This window comes from Drosophila bipectinata, chromosome 2R, assembly GCF_030179905.1.
Source record: "Drosophila bipectinata strain 14024-0381.07 chromosome 2R, DbipHiC1v2, whole genome shotgun sequence".
In the NCBI taxonomy this organism is placed as follows: Eukaryota; Metazoa; Arthropoda; class Insecta; order Diptera; family Drosophilidae; genus Drosophila; species Drosophila bipectinata.
The window spans coordinates 22,072,773-22,094,623 of NC_091737.1; the positions used below are offsets into that span (position 1 = coordinate 22,072,773).

At 40.5% G+C, this 21,851-nt stretch overlaps 1 protein-coding gene across 17 annotated transcripts in view; it reads left to right on the forward strand.

The window, feature by feature from the left end:
* Positions 1 to 1,614: 1,614 nt before the first annotated feature.
* sm (heterogeneous nuclear ribonucleoprotein L) overlaps positions 1,615 to 21,851 on the forward strand; it is a 108,555-nt gene continuing 88,318 nt past the window's right edge. For 11 of the 17 annotated variants that reach the window (XM_070278595.1, XM_070278600.1, XM_070278601.1 and 8 more), the window contains exons 1-2: positions 4,840 to 5,046; positions 6,498 to 7,161. In XM_070278595.1, the coding sequence (XP_070134696.1) occupies positions 7,006 to 7,161 (156 nt within the window). In that variant the 5' untranslated portion in view covers positions 4,840 to 5,046; positions 6,498 to 7,005. Of the gene's footprint in view, positions 1,729 to 4,837; positions 5,047 to 5,253; positions 5,415 to 6,497; positions 7,162 to 21,851 lie in introns of those variants that run through there. The other 6 variants (XM_070278598.1, XM_070278606.1, XM_070278610.1 and 3 more) reach the window with 4 other exon arrangements.

A 21,851-nucleotide genomic window follows, 5' to 3' on the forward strand; every position in this document is an offset into this window, starting at 1 on the left:
TTTCTGGTCTTTCAGGTAAATAGTGGCTATAGGATATAAATGTTCGATTTGCATATTTGTTCTCATTTATTTATATGTTTTATATTTTTGTTTTTGGATTGGATTCATGGTCACTGCTCCTTACAACCCGACACTTTTCAAGACTAACATCACCTGCGACAATTTTTGTAGCATACTTTTTGGCATGAATGAAATCAACATACGTGTGGCATGTAAAATTCACTGTAACAGATTATTATTCTATCCCAAAATCATTAAAATAAAATTATATCCTTAATTATTAGTTTTAATTTTTGAATATTAGGTCTTTAATGGTAGAGGAAACTCGATATGTGGATTAATCCATTCTTTATGGCCCAAACCCACACACACTTAACCAGGCGGAATGTGGCCAAGGTTCCTGGGGGTGGGGGCGTTCCTCCCAATATGCAAACCCCTCAAAACCCACTCGCAGCACACTTGCATACATACATGGACTAAATAGTTTATGTTGTTTACCATTCGGCTTGCTGGTTGTTGTTGCTACTTTGGCTGCTGCTGCACTTTGGCATTAAGCGAGCACGGAGCACGTCCTGAATCCTGGACAGTCCTGTTTGTGTGCGACTTAAGTCCCCCCAGAGCATCGAAGGGGGTTAATGGGGGGGGCCCGAGGATTCTATTTGGCGGCCATTGTTTGAGGCATAAAGTTTATACTTTGTTGTTCGAATACTCCCGACCATCTTCAGATACTTTGGTGAAAGTTAACAGAAAATGTAGAGATATAATGAAAAGTGAAAACTAAAAAAACCAAAAATATATATTTTTATTGGTAATTTTTATATAAATATGATATTGCCATAAATTTAAATCTAAAAACGAACAGCATTAAACCAAAACATCTTTGAAATATTTGTTGGTTGCTACGGTGAGAGCAAATAAGAGCAAGAGAAAGCACTCCCTTCGGTGGCACTCTCTTAAATGACTGTGCGAAAATGAACGGCAGTTGGAAAACATTGCAGGTATCTTCAAGATACTTAATAGGAAACTCTTAAGGAGATACTATAGGGGTATCTTAAAGATACTTATTGAACAATGTGAAGATACAAGTATTTGATAGATATTTAAGAAAAAAAGTTGAATAAACCTTTAAAATCCTTGAAAACTTGATAACAGTAATGAAGCAATAAATGCCACAAAACATCCCACTGTGCACTGTTGAATTTTGCGAGACAACAACAAACAGCGCCAACCAACAACAAGCACCACAAGGCAGCCCCAAGCCCTGCCCCCCCGCCCACTCCCATTACAACTTTCGACGCGAGAGTGCGGGAGAGATAGAGAGAGCCAGAGCGCGAGTAATACTGCCACGCTGCTGCGGCGCTCTCTCGCTGGTCTGCGAGTGTGTCTGTGTGTGTTGGGGGATGTATCTGTGTGTGATTTGTATCTGTGTGAGGTGCGCGCGGCTGTAAGAGAGTTACAAGAGCACTTGCTGCACCGTTCACACCCGTTGATTGGTGGCTCTGCTGCGTCGAAGCCGACGTCGAAGCTGGCGTCGAGGCAGCTGTCGCGGTTAGCGACCATTGCTCTTATTTCCTCTCTGTGAGAACGAATTGATATTTTGTGGTGCACGGTTGGAAAATTGCCTCCCAGCACACCAGAAATCGAAAACAGAACAGAACAGAGCCCCCGAGAACCGAAAAAAAAACAAAAAAAAGCAACAGAAATCTGAGGAAAATCGTATACAAAAGCGTAGGTGCAACAATAACAAAAAAGTTAAGAAATTAAGCAAAAATCGCATTGTAGCAATGTGTGATTGTGTTAGTGCGTCCGTGCAATCTGCATGCACATAAGTTTAAATTAAATACTTTGGCTTAATTAAATACTTCCGTGGCGTCGTCTACGGTTATCGATTCTCGTCGTCCCGCTCGCTCTCACGCGCTCTTGTTGCTGTTTGTTTGTTTGTCTCGCCGCCGACGTCGCGTTTTGTTTGTGTACTGAGAAGAAGCAGAAAACATCAGCAGTGGCAGTGGCAGTGGCAACAACAAAATACAACTGGATAGCAAGACTCGGCAAAAAAAAACATAACAAAATTATAAACAAATACTGTGGCGACAAGTGCAAAAACAAAAAACAAAAAAAAAAGCGCAGGTAAAAACCAGGTAAACCAAAAGAAAAGCGCTATAACGGTGAAAGTGATTTTCGCAACTTGCAGGCCATTTTGGAGTAACTGTTTGTTTGTATCGAGTGCTGTGGGTGTATGTGCGGGTGTACAGCTGTTTTCAAAATAATAGGAGTGCTTTTGCATATGCACTTGTCCCTTCTGTAGCAATGTTATGCGTTCATTTTTTTCAATTTTATTTCTTTTTCCAAATTTGTTTATGGATACACATTCTGAGGTACCGTTATTTTTTCATTTTACTATCTTCGTTTTCTGAGAATTACCCAAATTCGTAAACAAACTTCATTTTGCGCTCATCAAAATAATAGGAGTGTGCCATTTTAATCTGTTCAGAGCGCAAAAAAAGGTAATTATTCTTAAAAAAACGGCTTAAAAGTATAGAATGATTAATATCCAACTACAATTTTAACGTTTAAGATCGAAAATTTAAAGCAATGGGTCGTGGCAAACATTGCACACCTGAGCGGCGTGATTTGATCAAAAACTTGATTTCAAGTGGGAAAACGTACAAGGAAGTACAAAAAATAATTGGATGCGGTGCTTCCATGATCCGAAATGCACTAAAATTTTCACCCAAGCCGGAAACCCGCGGCCGACCCCAAGTTCTAGCCGATAAACTGGCTACACGTGTTGCAAGGTACTCGAAGAAGCATCCTTTTGCAAGCTGCAAATAAATCAAGGATGAGCTTAACTTGGACGCAAGTATCCCAACAATAAGTCGTCTTTTAAAGAAGCAAAATTTGACTGCCCACAGTCCACGGAAAATTCCATTCCACACCAAGAAATTTGCAAAGAGCCATGTCAACTGGTCAGTTGAAAAGTGGCGTAACATCTTGTGGTCGGATGAGTCGAAAATAGTCCTTTAAGGTGGCAAAGGATCTCGACAGTACGTTAGAAGACCACCTAACACCGAATTTAATGCCAAATATTGCATTAAAACGATCAAACATGGCGGACATAATATAATGATTTGGGCATGTTTCTCGTACTATGGCGTAGGTCCAATATATTGGATTAAAAATATTATGGATGGTCCTGGATATGTCCAAATAATGCAGGAAACAATGCTGCCTTATGCTAGCGAAGAAATGCCACTGGTTTGGGTCTTCCAGCAAGACAATGACCCAAAGCACACAAGTAAAGTGGCTAAGAAGTGGTTTGCAGACAATAAGATTGCAGTACTTGAATGGCCCGCCCAGTCCCCCGATCTGAATCCGATCGAAAATTTATGGACAGACGTTAAAAAGGCGGTCGCAGAAAGGCATCCAACTAATGTTTCCGAGCTTTGGGAAATTGTAAAGGCCTCTTGGACCTCGATTCGTCCCGAAAGATGCCAGAAATTGGTGGATTCCATGCCAAGGCGCTGTGCGGCAGTGATAGCCAATAAAGGTGGTGCCACGAAGTACTAATTATAGTTTTTTTTAATTACATTTAACATTAAATTACTTAATATAACCATATTTTATCGTTATATATTATTTTCAAAAGTTCTGAGAGAATTTGCTTGAACGCTCCTATTATTTTGAGAAACCCATATTGGGTGTTGTTCCCTTTTTTATTTTTTTTTTAAGTATGTATTTAATGAAGTAACTTTTTTTTAGTTTTAATTACTTTAATACAAGTCATATTTGTTAAAAAAAATGAATTTAAGAAATTTAATTCGTATTGACATAGTTTTTTTCACCGATTTTCACATTCGTGATGGTCACTCCTATTATTTTGAAAACAACTGTACGGGTGTAAGTCTGTCTTACTGCCTTTTTGGAAAATCGTTTGCGAAAACGCTGGAATATTTGTTGAATAAGAAGCTTGGAACAGAGGTGCCAACCGGAAGATTTTTCCTTTTGCTGCCACCCACGAAAAATCGGCACAAAAGGGCCGCGCAAAAGGTAGTTTTCCGTCTCTCCCTATATCTATGGCTCGCATACTCTCTCTCGCTCTCTGCTTGCCGCAAAAAAGGCAGCAGAAACAGGCGCGTGGCAGCCCAAAAAAGTAGTAGCCGAAAAAGTGTTGCAGTTTTGGTCCTGAGATGCAGCCACACGTTGCTCTCTCAAACTCTCCCAATCTCTGGCTCTCTATTTTCCTGCTTTCTCTCATTTTTGGCCACCTTGCAACCCCTAAAGCCGAGCCGGCCAGCAAAGCCGAACAAGGCAGGTCTGTGGGGGCTCTGTAGAGAGCTTACACTGTAAAAATTACATAAATAAATAAATGTATTAAAAGTAAATTAGAAAATTTTACGAATTTCTAAATTCCTATAAGAGTTTTTTCTTATTTGGGGTTTAAGGTTTTAAAGCTTTTAACTCTGTTCCTTGCCACTTAGTTAAAACAAATCCAACTAACTAACCACACATTTAAAGCTTAAATATTTAAACTCAACCCCCTTCAAAACTAATCCCAATTCTCTCAGTGCACAGTCCACTACCACACACGTTTCCAACTCTCTAGCCGAGTTACCTGTGCCACCTATCTCTATCTTTCACCCACGGGCACACCTCTGCCCATCTCGCTTCAGCAAGAGAAAAGAGAACATAAAGAGGCATACTCTCACCATTAACAGCAAAGAGTGTTTGCGAAGAAAAGTCTCCGAGCGGGTTCTCGGAAAATCGGATCGGAAAACTGTTAGCCGTTAACAGACCGACGACTTTTGTATAAAAGCCACAACAGTGTAAAAAATTGTTTTTTCGTAAAAAAAGCTTCGGACGGGAAAGGACTGTCGCTCGCCGTCGCAAAAATTTTGTCAAAAAAGCTTAAAAAAAATAAGAAAAAGAAAAGAAAAACATTTCACTTTTGAACCCAACGCTCGATTCGAACCGTTTGCCGTGTGTGTGCGTTTGTGTTTGAAATTTGCCATTTATCGAAAGTATTTTGGGAGTTTCGTAGTTCCCCGTGTAAGTAATAGTAGGCCCAGACGTGATATATCGTATAATCGTACTAAAAAAAAAAAACAAAAACTGTCATCCAGATTTTGACAGGTGCAGCCAGTCGCACAACACGACACACAGAGTGCAGTTTTTATACTCCGCGGTTCTTTCGTACCTTTGCTCTTTTTAATAAAAACAATGTGTATTTAATTCAAAATTCAGAAACAGACCCGACCAAAAAAAAAAAAAACAAAAAAAAAAGAAAAAAGTTTTAAAAATCGCAATCGGACAAAACCCCATAAACTGAATATATTTTCTATATAAATTCAAGTTTTGACTAAATTTGTGTGCATCCAAAATTTATGTTATTGTTGTTGTTGCCGCGCCACCATTTTGTAAGCGAACGTGGAAAAGTGGAAAATGAAAAGCGAATGCAAAGCGAAAAGCGAGAAAAATAACAATTGCCGACGCTGTCGCTGCCGCTGCCGCCGTCAAAATACAAAAACAAAATAGAAAAGTTCAGCGTTCAACGTGCACCGTAGACCGTACACCGTTTACCGTTGTTTCAGACCAGACCATCGTTCCCTGTTTCCCAATTTTCCCTGTGTTCCATTAATGAAAAAGCCACCCCCACAAACAAAACAAAAATCAGCAGCGCCATCTCCCAGTTGTCCGTCTCTCATTTTCCCCCCTCCCGAAAGTTCCTAAGTGTTGTATGTGTGTGTGTGTTTGGTCGGGCATTTTCCATTTTCCATAAGGGTTGTATGTTACCAAAAAAAAAAAAAGTTTTCAAGTTTACTTTTACGCGATTTCCACAGCCAGCCTGCCTGCTTGCCACTTCTTCTCCTTTTTCGGTTTTCCTTCCTCTCTTGGCAGTCCTTCTGCCACACTTCTCGTTCCCTGCTTTCTCCGCTCCATTCCGCCAAGTCATTCTGACATTTCGGCCATGTTCCTTCTGCTTTCTCTTTTTTTTTGGTTTATTCTTTTCTTTCGTTTTGTTATTTGCCGGCGCTTTTCCACCGCTTTTTCCGCCTTTCCATCCATCTGTTTCGTCCTGCTGCTGCTTCTGTGTTTTTGACAACTTTTCCGAGGGGTGGTTCGAGAGTTTTCCTTTGTCGTCCTTTTTTTTTTGATTAATGCCCATGCTTTAACTTTCCAATTAGAATGCGTTATGATTGCGTTTACAGCTTTCTTTTATGCTTGCTCACTACGCCCCCCTCCCCCTTAGGAAAATCTTAAGAAAAAATATTATAATTGTTCCATTTCTTTATTCTGTGGCTTTCTTTCCGGCATAATTAACCCCATTAGAGTTCGATAAGAAGTGGGTCCCAAGGCGGAAATAAATTCGATGGGGCATGGGAAGCTTCTCTAGAATGTCCTACCCTTTGCCCTTATATATACAATATTTTTTTTTAAATACTAGTATCTACCAAGGTATCCTCTCACACCTGAATCTTATTTTTTTATTCATCTTACAGCTGGTACTACCAACACACAAGATCAGGCCAGAAGAGAGGAAAAACGGATAATTTATCACGCAAATCAAAAGTGCAATAAAAAGTTGAAAGTGCTTGAGAAGAAGGAAGCTGTTGCGAGCCGAATAGTAAATAAATAAGAAGAGCTATACAGCATCATAAACAACAACATCCCCACAACTACAATAACAACAACAACATTCAACACACTATATTACCAACAGAATAGTAAATATTTACAGCTCTCATATTTCTTGGCCAAAAGAACAGATACTTTGAGGCTGAAGATATCGCGCGCGCGTTTATAGTATATATCCCCCCCAGCGTTATATCCCCCCGATCGAATATCGCGCGTACTCGTCGCGTTTTAGCCATCGAGCTAATACCAATTTGAATATATATATATTTCTCGCGCACCACTGGGCTCAGGCCACAAAAAACCGCCAAAATTCTACACCAACAAACTTTAATCAGCCCCGAGATTTCGCTCCAGTTCGCAACGGCGGCCACAATGCCCTATAACGGCGCTAGCAACGGCAGCGGGGGCGGTGGCGCCAGTGGCGGCGGAGGGGGGGCCACCATAGTCGTCACCGAGGGGCCGCAAAACAAAAAGATCCGCACCGGAGTCCAGCAGCCCGGCGAAAATGATGTGCACATGCATGCTAGGGTAAGTAATATTTCAGATCTAATATAATATTATAATACTAGGGTCTTAAGAGGTTTACGTTCAGGAGCTTGAGAGGTATACTTCAAGATCGTTTCAAAAATTATGTCTGGGGTTTTATCCAGTGCAGACCTATCCTACCTTTCTATACCAGAGCTCTAATATATATGGTGGTATTATAATCTATTCAAGTACTAGTAGTATTCAAGTAGGTTTTTAAGAGGGTTAGGTTCAGGAGCTTAACTTGAAGATCCTTTTAAAATTGATACGTTTTTATGTTTCAATGTTTGGGGATTTATTCAGTGCAGATCTATAAGATCCTTTCTATGAACCCAGAGCTCTTTAGGATCAGAAACTTGGTAAGAATTCTTTGAAATCCTTCCCCACAAAAAGCTACTCTTAAATTTTTGGACAGGTTATTGTGGTATTATATTCATTATAATGCTATTATAATATTATTTTTTTAAGATCTTCAGAATAAGAAACTCAAGAAGAATACTTTCTAAGAAAAGTATTATATTAATATCAGTTGAGATCCCACTTTTTTATCAACCTACAAGGATCCACTCTGTTTTTTGGATTAATGGAGGTATTATTTCTATTATAATACTATTTTATTAGGATTTTAAGAGCTTAAAAATCAGGAATTCAGAAAGCATTTTTTAAGATTCTTTGAGAAGACAAGATACATTTGAAGGACTAGTATTAGATCTCAGTCCTACACTCTTTTTTTTATGGATTAGTATTACCTCTATTACAATATTAGGTCTTTTAAGAAAAATACCATCAGAAACTAAAGAAGTATACCTCAAGATCCTTTCAAAAACTATATATTTTTCAACTCTAAAGACTCTTATTTTTCTGAGTGTCAGATCCCACCTTGCCATCAACCCACAAAGCTCTACTCTTGTTTTTCGGATAGATTGCTGGGTGGTTGGGGGTGATCCACCCTTATCAGACCCGATTCCTGTACTTTCCACACAGCACCCATTCAAATCTCACCACCTCTATGGCAACAGTTCGCCGGTGTCCTGATCCCTTGTGCTGGCAATGGGTGGCGGTTGGCCTCGCTGATAAATCCCAGAATGGTGGTAGTTGCTGTGCCGATTCTGATAAAGTTTTTCCCTTTTTATTGGGGGTTGAAGTGCCCTCTGAATGGCATGGAGCTTATCGGGGCATGGAGTTGCGATAACGTACAGTTTTATCTTTGAATAGAATCGAATTTTGGACAATATTCGACTCTATTGTAGAGTCAGGACTTTAATATTTTCCATGAATGTATCTCCTCATACTTGAGAACTTTTAAAGAGATTCCCTTCACAAAATACCTTTTAATGACATTATTTTTGAAGAGGAAAGCACATATTTTATTCCCGGCACGTTCTTGTCAAAGTTTTCTTTTTACGATTTCGATAATGCCTGATGAAAAGGAAAATCAAGGAAGTGCCTAAAGACATTTTGAAAGTTTGTTGTGCTTCTAAATTATGGGAGTCCTCAAATAGATTAGGATTATATCGGAAAAGTTATCATATTTTTTCTGCAATCTGGAAACAAGTGTAAGTTGCAATTAGCTTTTCAGTTGCCCCTGCAACCGAAACAGAAACAGAAATTCCAATTGCAACATTGGTGGCAAACAGCATGCTGACGTTGCGGCAATTGTTGCTGCTGCTCTTGTGCTGGATTTGGCGAGGGTTGGAAAAATCGATTTCCCAGAGTGCCAGTGGAAACTCTACTCTCCTCTGCTGGTTATGGTGTGGCAGCTTGCCGGCGCTGCTTTATCAGTCGTTTCGATAAAAATGTTGATTCTATGCAAAGAACCAGCCAAAGTCAATAAAGGGCGCTCAGAGGCAACATGATAAACAGCAGGACTGGAGAATTCGATGGTTTATTGATTCATGTTTGGGGGGGGAGGAATAGGGTCCTGGGTCCTGGGTCCTTAGAACATGGTTATTACTTCATTTCGGCTGGGGGGTGTTGGGGAAAATTCTTGTTTTGTTGCCGGCGGCGGCTAATGGCATGCCGGAGAGAGCAGAGCCTCTTCTTGCGGCCGCGCAAAGTATGCAACAATTTTTCTCTTAGCCTGCGCTCATCCGGGATGTCCATGTGTCTGTGTATCTGTGTGCCTCATTTGGCATTTGAGCTGTTGCTTCCGTGTGCCGCTGATGTTGCACACACTTGACTTGACAGCGCAATTAGCACATGAAGCGCATCTTCTCGTCATTTCAAGAGTTGCGCTTCTAGGAGGTCCTTTTCCACTGCAGAGAGAGAAATAAAATACAAATAAATGTGAAAGATACCCTCTGAAGAGTAGAATTCATGCCCCAGAAGTCGCTATGTGTGCAGTGTCCGCCCGGACTCGAGCCGCTTGCCACTTGGCAACGTTTACGCTCCGGCTTTGACTGTCCTTGCAGCATACGTACCTGTGGATACACCGTATGCCCCGTGTAACCATCCATTCAGCCCCGTGGAACGGCTGCGTACGTGCCCTAAACGCCGCCTCCTCGGCTCGACTACGTGTCCAAAAGGCGGAGGAGCACCAGCCGGCCCGGCCCGGCCGCCAGTTGGTTGCTCCTCCATGTGATTAAGTGCACTCGTAGGCGGATGCGCTAAATCCCATGAAGCGAATAGAAAATAAGAAGCACAAAAAAAAGGAGGAACTTTGGCCCACTCATCGTGTGGCAGGTTAAACGATTTAGTTCTTGCCCTTTGCGAAGGCATGAGATCAGACAATGTGTCAGCCCTGAAGAGGGTTGGATGGGTTGGATGGCCTGGATGGGTGGCTCTTGGAGCTCTGTTGACCCACTAATGGCGCCAGGTTAAGCCCGAAAGAAGCGAAAGGGAAATCCGATAGAAAATTTAAAGCATTTCCGATAGCTTCAAGGATAGCTTCCTTTCTTTTTTCTTAAATTCTACAAAATCTATTAGAGTGCAGGTTTCTCTCCGTAATACCCCCTTTGTAATTTTCAATTTGCTGAAGTTCTAAAGCCCTTTGTGTCTGAACATCTCGTCTGGCAAATGATAAAATCATCAACGCCTCGCGCCAAGAGGCCATCAGCGAATCTGTCATTTGCACTTTCCTCCCAAACCACACCAGACCAGACCATATTCTTTTTTTTTTTGGCATGAGACCCGTGGGTCAGTTGCGTTTGGATGCGACATCACCACCGAAACGCGAGTTCCCCAGCCGCCGATGCGTCTGGCAGCGTGACGCATGCGGCAGTGGCAGCAGCAGACACATCCACTTCCCTGCAGACCGACATGGTCATGGCAAATAAATTTTGAATCCAGACCCGCCCCACAGCCCAGACCCAGTACATCCACCATCCATCCATCTATCCATCCAGACAGCTATAAATAGAGTGGGGCAGACTGCACCAGTCTGACCAGCGGACGTTGCATCCTTGGCACTCACTGCACTCGACTCCGACTTCAACTCCACATCCACATCCAGATCTCCAGTTGCCTATGATGTATGCAAAAAATCAGAAAGCATTTTTTGGTGGTGCGTGCCTCGCGGCTAGAGACTCGAGTCTAACCCACCCTGAGTTGAGAACAACCTGCCAGGAGGTTGGTTGGACCTCCAGGTCTAATGGATGCAAGGATACAGCGGTCAAAGTGCATCCGCTGCTAGGGTTCTTAATTAAATGCAATATCCACAACGAAAAGGGGTTGAAATCCATCTCCAATTATGGGTTTCGAAGATCGTTTTACCTTTTTGGCCAGTGGCCAGTGGCAGGGTCAGTGTCCTTCTAATTGATTTTTATTGTCTTTTATATTTCAAGTTTTAATTGCTAAAAGTTTCCATCAATGTTGCTAGCTAGGGAGGGTTTTAAAAAGTAAAAGGGGTTGGTTGTTTGTCCTGGATATCTCGGGGATGTACAACACCCTTGGCTGTTGTGTAATTGAACTAATTGAAATTGCTGTTTGCCAGTGACCAAGGTAGGATACAAGGAGAGTGTCCTTGGCCAGGCTACCATCTAACCATCCTTTGGCTTTAAATTTTTCAACTCTTGAACAAAAGTGCATAGCTTTCTGGCTAACTAATTGGCTGCCTGGAGAAGCGGATGCCTAACTAAGCTCTCTTGTCTCGGCTAAAGTCAAAGGTAATTCCCAAGTTAATACCTTAAAGAGCCTGAGCTTTCCCTCTGCTGGGAATTCTGTTGCACCGAAAGCCTCAAATTTCTCTGGCAATTTCTGTGATTGATTGGAGGAAAGAAGAGTGGCAAGTGCAGTTCAGGTCTTCCCTCGTTAGAAGAACTGAAATGGTACTGCAATTGTTTCCAAGACTCTATCTCTGATGGCGATGCTGTCTGCTCTTCAATTTTTCCGTCTCGGATATCAATGTTCGATTGATTTTCAGCTTCTTTTGTCCAATTTTCGGTCAAAGGAAATGAAATTCCTCGCCTGATTCGCATTTCAAATGAGTCTCACAGCTGTGCGTGCCCAGTGAATAATAATGTTTGATGTTCATATTTCGGTCAAAGACATCATAAATTCAAATTCAAATTCAAATACAAAATCAAGTTTCAAATGGAAAGTTATAGTACTAGAAGAATACATAAAAGTATGTTTATGAATTTGTAAATAAATCAAATAAATTCTTGGCAGATTTTCTTAAATAATTCATAAGAAGAGAACACAAAACTTTAAGAGCTTTTGAAGGAAGAAGTATCTATAGAAATGTTATATTTTAAAGTCAATTAGAGTTCATAAAGTTAAGTAAGACATCAACTGCGACGATGACTAGGAAGAGTAGACCCTTCCCATTAACACCTTGTCATTATACTTCATTTCGATCTGCCATCTCCTAACATGCCGCGTGTTGGGGCAAGGCGTAATAAGGCGATTTGCTGGCATTAAAAATACATAATCCAAGTCAACACAAAAGCGTTTCCAAAAATAAATTGTCAACTTTTCTGTTTCATTATTATGGGCTGTGTTTACTTATTTATTTTGTTTTGAAGGGGGAGGAGCAGTGGGGCGGTGGAGCGGTCGAGGTCGACGACAGACTTAAACTCCAATTACAACAAATTATGAATCGTGTAGCGACAGAGTGTATCTCCTCGCTTTTCTATCTTTTCTCGGTTCGCGACAAGTTTCAGCAAAAAAAAAAAAGTTCAATTTATGTCGCGCTGTTATGTTCCACCGTGCCCCTGCCACATCCAGTACATCCAGCTTGTTGCCCCTCATGGCCAAGAGTCCCCTGCTGCTATTACCGCTGCTTTCTTTCTTATGTTTCTTTCTTTTTTTTTTCTCTTTCTCTCTTATTTTATCTCTTTTTTGCCATTTACTTACATTGCCCTGACCACCCCCCAACCCCCCCCTGCTGCCCTAGGGGACTCTCGTGTATTTGCCGGATGTCATGCTGGGTCTCTCTCTCGAAGGTCGGAAGTGTAGTTTTTTAAGTACACGTTTATATATAATTTGATATATGGCGCATTGTCATTTGCCTTCTTATGTGGACATCCACACACACAAACACACACTCTCTCGGTTTGCCTTTGGGGGGAATCTGAATCCGATTCTGCAACTGTATCTTGAAGATACGAAATTGGGAAGCAGATACCAACAGCAGCGTGGGAGGAGTGCATTTGTTTCTTTTTTGAGAAAATGGTAGAGGGTTTAACGAGGTCATGTGGTAATATTTTTTAAAGAAATTACAAGATGATAGTATAGTCTCTAAGTTTTTAGTAGTATCTATGAATAACCCAAAAGTTGAAGGCCGCTAGCCTGGAAGGTGGCTTCTAAACCCACCACCCTACAGTATCCAGACCTTCCTTGGGACCCCTGACAGCTGCAAACACACACATTTATTTATTCATAGTCGCACTTGCTACTCAGCTTTGGGTACTTTTCAATTTAATTTTATTTTTGGGACCAGAAACACACCCACTTTTCCACTTTCCACTTTCCACTTCCCGACCCACCCATCGCCCATCGGTTACTGGGTTTGTGTCATCAATGGATCATCGTTTGCTTTTTTTTTTGGGATTGGGCTGACATGCGACATACTTTTAAATGCCAATTACGAACGGCTGCTAACGGTTCTCGACTTTTTGGCTATAAGTAACCCTCCTCCTTGGTTGCAAAGACAATTCCTATTGTTTTTTTATGCCAAGCACACTTCTGTCGCCACTACTTGAACCCATGTGGGGGTGGTGGGCTGTTTTTTTTTTGTTTCCTTCATTGGTTTTTGGAGGGGAGGGAAGGGGAGTAGGGTAGTCCGCCCGGAGGTAACGCCGTGACTTGCATAGAAATGCGTCGCCAGTGTACTTCTCCGAATTCCATTTCCCCAACTATGGCTTGGCTTGGGGTCTCTTGCCTAATTCGTTGCGCTACAATTAGTTTTCATTTGGCCGTGCCGCCGCCTCTCCCGCCTCTGCCGCCAGGCCACGCCCCCTTTGGGCCAGTTTATTTTCACTTTGAGTCATTACAACATTTTCGCCATGTTCTTCGCCTCCAACTGTAAGTATTATTGCCATTATGATTATTGCGTGCCACGTACTGGATGGTGATGATGATGATGATGCCTTTGGCTTTGTTTTATTTTTCAAGAAGAATTCTAATATCTTTTGGCCGTAATTCTTCTGTTACTTCAAGTTTTCTTTTTTTTTCTTTTTTGTTTGGCTCTCGCCTATGTCGAAATGAAATTCGTGAGTGAAATACCGTGATGCAAGTAAACAAAAGGCGCCATAATCAACGAGCCAGAGTCGCCCTCCTCCTGGCGCTGCTGCTACTCATAGCTGCGTAAAAGTATCTTTATATCTTTGAGGTAGCAGAGCACCCGAGAACCGTTAGGCATGCGAGAGAGGCAACCACGCTATGTGCTTGGAAATTTTATTTGCTGCTGAAATTATTATTTTTTTTTTAATTATTATTTTTTTTGGCCTAACCGCTGACTAATGAAATTTCTGGCCTGCTGCAGTCGAAAATTGCAACTTTTCAAGACTGTGAGATACTTTCTTTTGAATTTTGCACTTGGCTTATAGCTAACGACCTGGCTAATTGATTCCAGAGGCAAAACATATTGTTATTAAGTCATTTGACCCGCCCACCTCAAACCTCGCAAGTATACCCATATATCCCCCCAGTGGAGTCAGAAGTGTATCTGCAGTCTGAGCAGCTGGATCTCAGTATCTTTGTATCTGTATCTGTATCTGTGTCTGTGCTTCAATCGAAGTACAACGTTCGCCCGCAGATCACTTTTTTTTTTTTTGGATTTTGTTTTATTTTGTATCTTTTTTTGGGGCTTTTGGCTTTGCCCCTTTTTGAAAGTAATTCGTGTTGCTCTTTTTTTGTTATTGTTTGTCATTATTTGTGCTTACTTCTTCCCGGTTTTTGTGCTTTTCTGTGCCTTTGCTTTGCTTTGCTTTACCGCTGCTTAAACATTATTTGCTGTTATGTAAGCAAGTTCGACGCATATTTTGTTTCAATTCTTTCCTTTTTTTCTTTCCAGTTTCAGTTTTTATTTCATTTTTTTTTCCATTTTTTTGCCTCAATGTGCATGTGGCCACATTATTTGGGTAGTTGTCGTGGTGTGAGTGTTGGCCAGGTTATTGAACTTGAACGTCAAGTGACGTGTGGCCGGCCCTCTGTCTCTCTCTCTTTTTTTTCGGCCGCTGCCGCTGGTTAGTTGTTAGTCAATTGTATCTGACGGATACCACCCGAAAGAAAGGAAGAAAGAAGTGCGCGCTAATGATTGCAACTCTCAAAAAAACAGCTGCAGTCTGGAACAGGAAATGATCTGAAAAGTTTGTATCAACAGATACATTTCAATTAAGCCAACTATTGCATTTCATTTAAACCAAAATCCCAAAAGGCTTATCAAACAAAAAAAAATTTAATTGAATTTATTGCCATAAACAATTATCGATTCTAAACAGAATTCAACTCGGTGGCACAAACACGAAAATACCAATGTCAACAAATTATTGTTTTTCATAATTTAGCACTGCAATAATAATAACAACAACACTAACGAGCTGACAATTGGCCGCCGTGGGAGAAGGAATATTTATGGACTCACGCGCTGTGCCCCCAGCCGCCCCCAGAACTTGTCTCATTTAAATTTATTTTATTGGCCAGCGGAAAAGTGAAAGACAAAACCAAAATAAATAATAGAAGCCCCCAGATAGGAGGCAGAGTCGAAATGGGGGCGTCTCCAGCGGTGGCAGGTACGGATAATGGAGGGTCGAGAGCTCCCGCTCCAGTACTACATACATCTCTTACGGTGTTGTCGCATTGGACCGGTAGACTAATTAGATACAATTCCAGTTGGCCTGGCATGCCGTTCTCCAAGCACGTTTCTCTCAGATCCGAGAAGGGGTATAGTACATAGGTGGTGGGGTTGGGAAGGGGAGGCTATCGCGGCGGCGATAAATAGCCAACGTACAACGGTTGCAGCAGAGAACACGTTTTTACTTTATCGCTTTTCCCGCCGCCCAACTCACCTTCCCACCGGATCACCAGCCCCCCCTCCCCCGGATAGCCCCTTTTCGAACCCCGGATCTCTATAATATGCCGCACTTTGTCACAAGTGAACGTGTTGTTCTAGTTGGCAATTGCACATGTTCGTCTGGGTAGTTGCTGCTAACAGGTATCCCACAGATACACAGATACACAGATGCGAGTAGTGCTTGGACACTTGGCTATTATTTAAAAGCAATTGCGTACAAAATGTTACGATTTCGGTGGAATTATGGCCTGGGTTTATGAGCCAGGCTTACACAGAAGCAATGGTTTTTGAATAACAGTTTCTTTTCGGGCCAATAAGAGGCAGTTTTGACTGTATTTGTGGATGACTTGCCACCAGCCCGCAGAAAAGATATTTTTTTTTTAATTGTCATTCAGGGTTTTCTTTTTTTTTTTTTTTGCTTTTTTGGCGCGAAATTTAAATTTGGTTTTGTTTTTGACTCATCGACCTGCGCTGACGCTGACGCCAACGTCGCAGCTGACTGCTACCTTAAAGTCATGCAGGCCAAAAAAAAAAAAGAAAGAAAGGAAAAAAGTGCCAAGAAATGAGAAAAAGAAAGAACTGTCTCTCTCTCTGCTAGCCAGCTTTCTTTCTTCTCTCTCTCCCAACCAATCTTTCTCCGACGCTCTTTTCTTTCCAAAAAACCACAAGATTCTTTTTTGAAATGTTTATCATAGCATTTAATTGCTCTCAAATCTCTTTGAAAACTATTCATGGTATTTGTTGATATTTCCATTTTTTTTTGTTTTTCGGAGGGCCTGCCTCTTCCAACGTGGCCTCTTCCTCCGAGACTGTAATTACTCATACGCCACCGACACCGACACCGATACCGACACCGCCTCGTGTCTGCTCTCGGCTCTGTTTTTTATTTTAAGTATGTACGTAGATAAAAAATAAATAGAATTGTTATTGCGGTGGCTATCGTCTTTTTTTTTTGGTTTTCGGCAGGTGTTTGAACTCTTTGCCACTCACTCGCCCTCTAGCTCTCTCTGTCTCTCCCTTACTGCGATCTGTGGCCTCTCTGGAAATGTTTCCACCTTTTATGGAAATTTTTGCATAAAAAAATAAAAAATAAACTTGTTTTGTGCAACAGAAAATCGGAATCAATGTTCGTTTTGCTTTTTTTATTTTTATGCGCCGGTTTACCTTCACTGCAAATGCTCTCCATATTGTTGCTGTTGTTGTTGTTTCCGCTGTTGCATTTTGCTGCTGCTGCTGCCTGCTGCCTTTGAAATCCAGTTTTGCGCAGCTGCAGCAGCAACGCAGCAGCAGATACGCGAATCTAAAAGCGCAGCCGCGAAACAGTTACGAGGCAAACAACAACGCTGACTGAGTTGGCAGAACAAAAACACAAACAAAAACAAAAACAAAGGCAGAGTCGGTGGCAGAGGTAGAGGCAGTGGCAGTGGCAGAGCCAACAACAACATAATTTCGCTGACCCACTAAATTAACAACAATATAGCGCAAAAATATAATTAAATGTGCGTGCCTGTCACTGTCTGTCTGTCTGTGTGAGTGACAACAGCGCCTCACTTCGAGATACAGTTGAAATTCTTTAGCTTCAAACCTTTTTTTTTAGATTTTAGATGGCTTTATGACTTTAAAACAGGTGGTTAAGTGTTGGGCTTAATCTTGGGCTTGACTTGAAAGTATTAACTTTATTTAGATATATATATATTTTTATTAAATATTCTTTTTGATAAAGAAAGATACTTTTCGGGGCTACTTTCGAGGGAAAGATACTTAGAGATATTTTAAGATAGAAGGATTCTTTTTGATGTAAAAAACCTTTTTAAATAGAAAGGTATTCCTGGAGATAAATTATAACTTGTAGCCTAGAAAGATACTTTTTTGAGATGGCCAGAATATTTTTGAAAACTTAAAGATACTTGTTTATTGACAAAATAAAGATGCTTTTTAAAATTATTTGTAAGATAGAAAGATATTTTTTAGGTTAAAAGAAAACTTTTTGATAGAAAACGACTTTTCTTTAAGAAGGAGACGTACTTATTAGGGAATAAAGTAATTTTTTTTTAGGTAAAAAGATACTTTTAAAGGTAGAAATGTCGAGATAGAGAGATCCTTTTAAAGATTGGTAGACACATAATTTTCTATATAAATTATACTTTTTACCATAGAAATCTACTTTTGATGTAAAAACAATAAGCTTTTTGAGGAAAAAAGATATTTTTTAATATAAAAGAACAGTTTTAAAGATAGAAAGTTAATTTTTAAGATCATAATATACATACATATGTACATATTTTGGGTTAAAGAACCATTCATTTTAAGATAGGAAGATACGTTTTATGATAAAAAGGTATTTTGGGAATAGAAAGATACTTTTTAGCAAAGAATATAGACTTTGATATAAAACGATAGTTTATTTGATATAAAAAAGCTTCTTTTTTATGAAAGAGATACTTATTAAGATGGAAAGGAACTTTTTAAAATAGAAAGAAACTTCTTAGATAGAATGAATGATGCTACTTTTCAAGATAGAAAGATACTTTTTTTTTTAGGTGCATATGGCTGGTAAAAAAGCTACTTTCTAATCTAATGTTTATTAGATAAGCTTCACTGTACTTAGCATAGCTGTAACAATTGCACCAAGGCAGTGGCTCAATTTAAAGCCCTGCTCGGGCGCCAAAAACGGCAGAGAAATGCGGTCTGAGACGAGGGCCTCGAGCCGTGGACGTTAAACGCGTGAGAGCGTACGAGAATTCGCCAGCCAGCCCCGAATGGGGAGCCAGCTTGGAAGAATCGGTCAGTCATGTGCACACGGCGTCGACAGAGGCAGAAGCAGAGACTGAGGCAGAGACAGAGGCTTTGGCAGCGACTGCATTGCAAAACCATCGAATTCGCTCATGGCACTTTTTTTTTTGTTTTTTTTTTTTTTTCGGCCATGCCAACGATTCTTTGTAGGCCTTTCTTTGCCTTTTATTCGCTGGCGTTTATTTTTATTTCTTTATGTGTTGCTAACGGTGCTTGGGCTTTATTTATACACAAATATACATACATATGTACATATACCAATACACATGTACGGGGTGTATCTGTGTGTAAACACGTTTTTTTTATTCGGAGCTGCGCTTTGCGAAATTGAATGAGAAGTGCAATCCAAAGTGTGGCGGCATTTAACCCGTTGATGCCCCACCAATCGAAACCGAATAATCCCATCGATTGGGAAAACCCAAAAGGGTTTACTTTTCACATTCAAATAATGGGTTACAAAGTTACAAAGGTCTATAAAAAAAATTTCCGTAACAATTATCAGAAACAGCTTTGCATTATCTTCGAGGTTCCACCACAAAATCCACACCTCAAGCCCCAAACCCTCTATCAGGTTTGTGGCTTACATGGAGCTGCCTTGATTTTTGGGTGTCTTTTTTATGGGGAATGCGTTGCTGTACTTGCCATATGTACCGATTATATATACATATATATTTTTTATATACAATCCCGATCACTTGATTCGTTTGCATTTCCTTTTTCGTGCTGACCCAATTCTCCGACTTGAAGCGTTGGAATTTCGTTTGCTTATTCACATTTCGGGTGATTTTTTGTCATATTTTAAAAGTATGAGATTTCAGGGAATTTAAGGAGAATTAAAATCGAATAGAATTTTGCATTTTTATGACACATTTAAATGCCTTAAGACACTTGCGGTTGCACCGCTGCGCATCATAAATCTTTGATGTGCGGCACTTAGCTCTAAAATGCATTTTAATTATTCGTTTTCGTTCAACGCAATTAATTAAAATTGTCCTCGAAATTAATTTGCAACAAATCAGAAACTGTTTGCATTACAATTGGATAATGTGATGTCTTTTTTGCTGAGGCTGTCAATCGTGTAATTAAATGTCAATAAACTATATGGCCAGCTAATTATGATGTGTGTGTACATCACCGAAACATGCATATCTATAAGGTACATATATGTATCTATAAGGTTTCTCGTATTTTTTTGTTGGGTATCAGAAATTGTATTATTGCTGGGGAATATGCATAAAAACATTGCACTTCGATTGCTGAAAAAATGAACTGTGTGGAGGTTGGTTTTTATAGCCGGAGGTGGCTTTCATTTTCCATCACATACGATGCATTATTGAAGCGATATTTTTTGCTGTAACTTAATAAAGTTATTAATGTCGGATCAGTGTTGGAATCGAATGGCCTTTTCGTCCATTATTCATTCTAAATGGTTATTAATTAATTGTTAACAAAAATGTAGCAGTGATTAACTGCAATGGTGGTCGGGGACTGTTTAACTCTGAATTAATTTCCTTCAATTATAAATATGCTCTGGCAACATAATTTATTTCAATGCAACTATTAAATAATCATCTTTTTTCTTTTATTTCTAGGTAAGTTCAATGCGCAAACCCCCAACCAACCATCTCCCACTTGAAAGTGACTTTAATTTATGGTATATGGTATGTTGGCTTTAAAACAAATTATTTTATGGCTCTTGATGGCTTAATGAGCTGCGATTCGAGATTAGAAAGTGCAAACAAGAATATACACTCGAAAGTAAGGTATCGCCGCTGGTAATAAAACATTAATGGCCTGATATTATGGCGTGATTGAAACGAGAAGCCGGAAACAATCGCACTGAGTGCACGTTGTCGTTGATAATCAAATAACAGTTGGCCAACTGGCCCCAGTGTTCACCAGTATAATGTGTATCTATAGCCTTATTATCTGTGGCTATACCATACCGCTCTCCACCACCATGTATATAGTATATGTATAAATAAGATAAAAAGATACAATACTTCAATTTTATTTATTTATGTAGCGCACTTTGCATTGTTGGAATAACAGCGCATCAAAATGAGCGACAGTTCGTTCACACCAAACACGCAATAAGATACTTTAACGAAAAAATTTCACTTTTTCTCTCTCTTTTCACACTTGTGTCGACTTTTATCGTGAAATATTTAAATTGTTCCCTGACACATTTCGCTACTGATAGCACATTTCAACAGTAACACCGTTCCAGGCACCCAGCCAGTCAGGCTGCCATCCCAGCTAAAAAAAAAAACAAAAACACCCAGAGAGCAAACACCTAAGAAAACAATAGGAACCTGGCAAAATGGTACCCAGAATAGCAAACAGAACAGATCACCTATCCACCTACCCACCAACAAGAGCTACAAGAAAAACATTTCACAGATGCAGATACAAAAACAGCTACAGATACAACTATAGATACCAAGGGTCTTGAGTTGACAAAGAAAGTCAATTTAATAATAAATTTTATATGTTTAGGTAGAGAGGTAGCATAATTACCCAAAGATTGACTTACAATTTAGCCATTATCCCTCAATAGGTAGATCCTACATCCAAAAATATTGCAGAACCACAACAATAATAAAGTGAAATGTGTTTAAATATTGATAATAAAAACAATAAGAGCTGGAAAAACGCTGTTTCTGGTGCACACAAAGAAACCAGAGCGAAAACAACAACTCAGTCCAGTACAGGCCACATGTGTTAATTTTGCGCTCACAGGTGGGTGGTGTGGTGTGGTGCGGTGGGGCTATGGGTGGTGCAAAGGTAGGACAGCCCTGGGGGAGCAAACTTTGCCAAACTGCTGACAAATATTTAATGGCTGTCGAGTTCAGCACGAATCGGTTTGCTTAGATCCGCTCGATTCAGTTTTCAGCCACAGTGTGTATAGTCAGTGGGTCAGGTGCAAAGTGGTGGTGCAATGTGCCTTTTAGCCACTGGTGGTGGTGTTGTTTTTTTTGTTTACACAAACAGCGAGTAGTAGCTCCCGTTTTTGGCTTTTCCTTTCCTATTTGATGATTAACACATTCATAGTCTGAGAAAGGTGGGTGTACTTGGCTAATGGGTAATGATGTGGCTCCTTGGCCGGGCGATGCGACTCGTTAATTTAGTGGCCGCCAACGACGATGGAGATGCCGCGGCATGGCCAAAGTAAACATTTGACTAAAGCCCGGGAATTACTCCATCTATTTTCCGTTTCCCGTAGAATGGTGGTGGTGGTATATCCCGGCGCGTGGTGGAGTTCACGCCGTTTTGTTTGCCTAGTCGTGGACGTCGCAGGTGGTGTTGATGATGATTATAGCCATAGCTATGTAGCTCCTTGGTTTCCTTGCTTGGTAAATGAAATTTTTATCGCACTGCAATTGCTCTCGCTCTTGTTAGCCATAAATTCTGGCCCCGAACTACACGAAGCTATTTTTGGGGA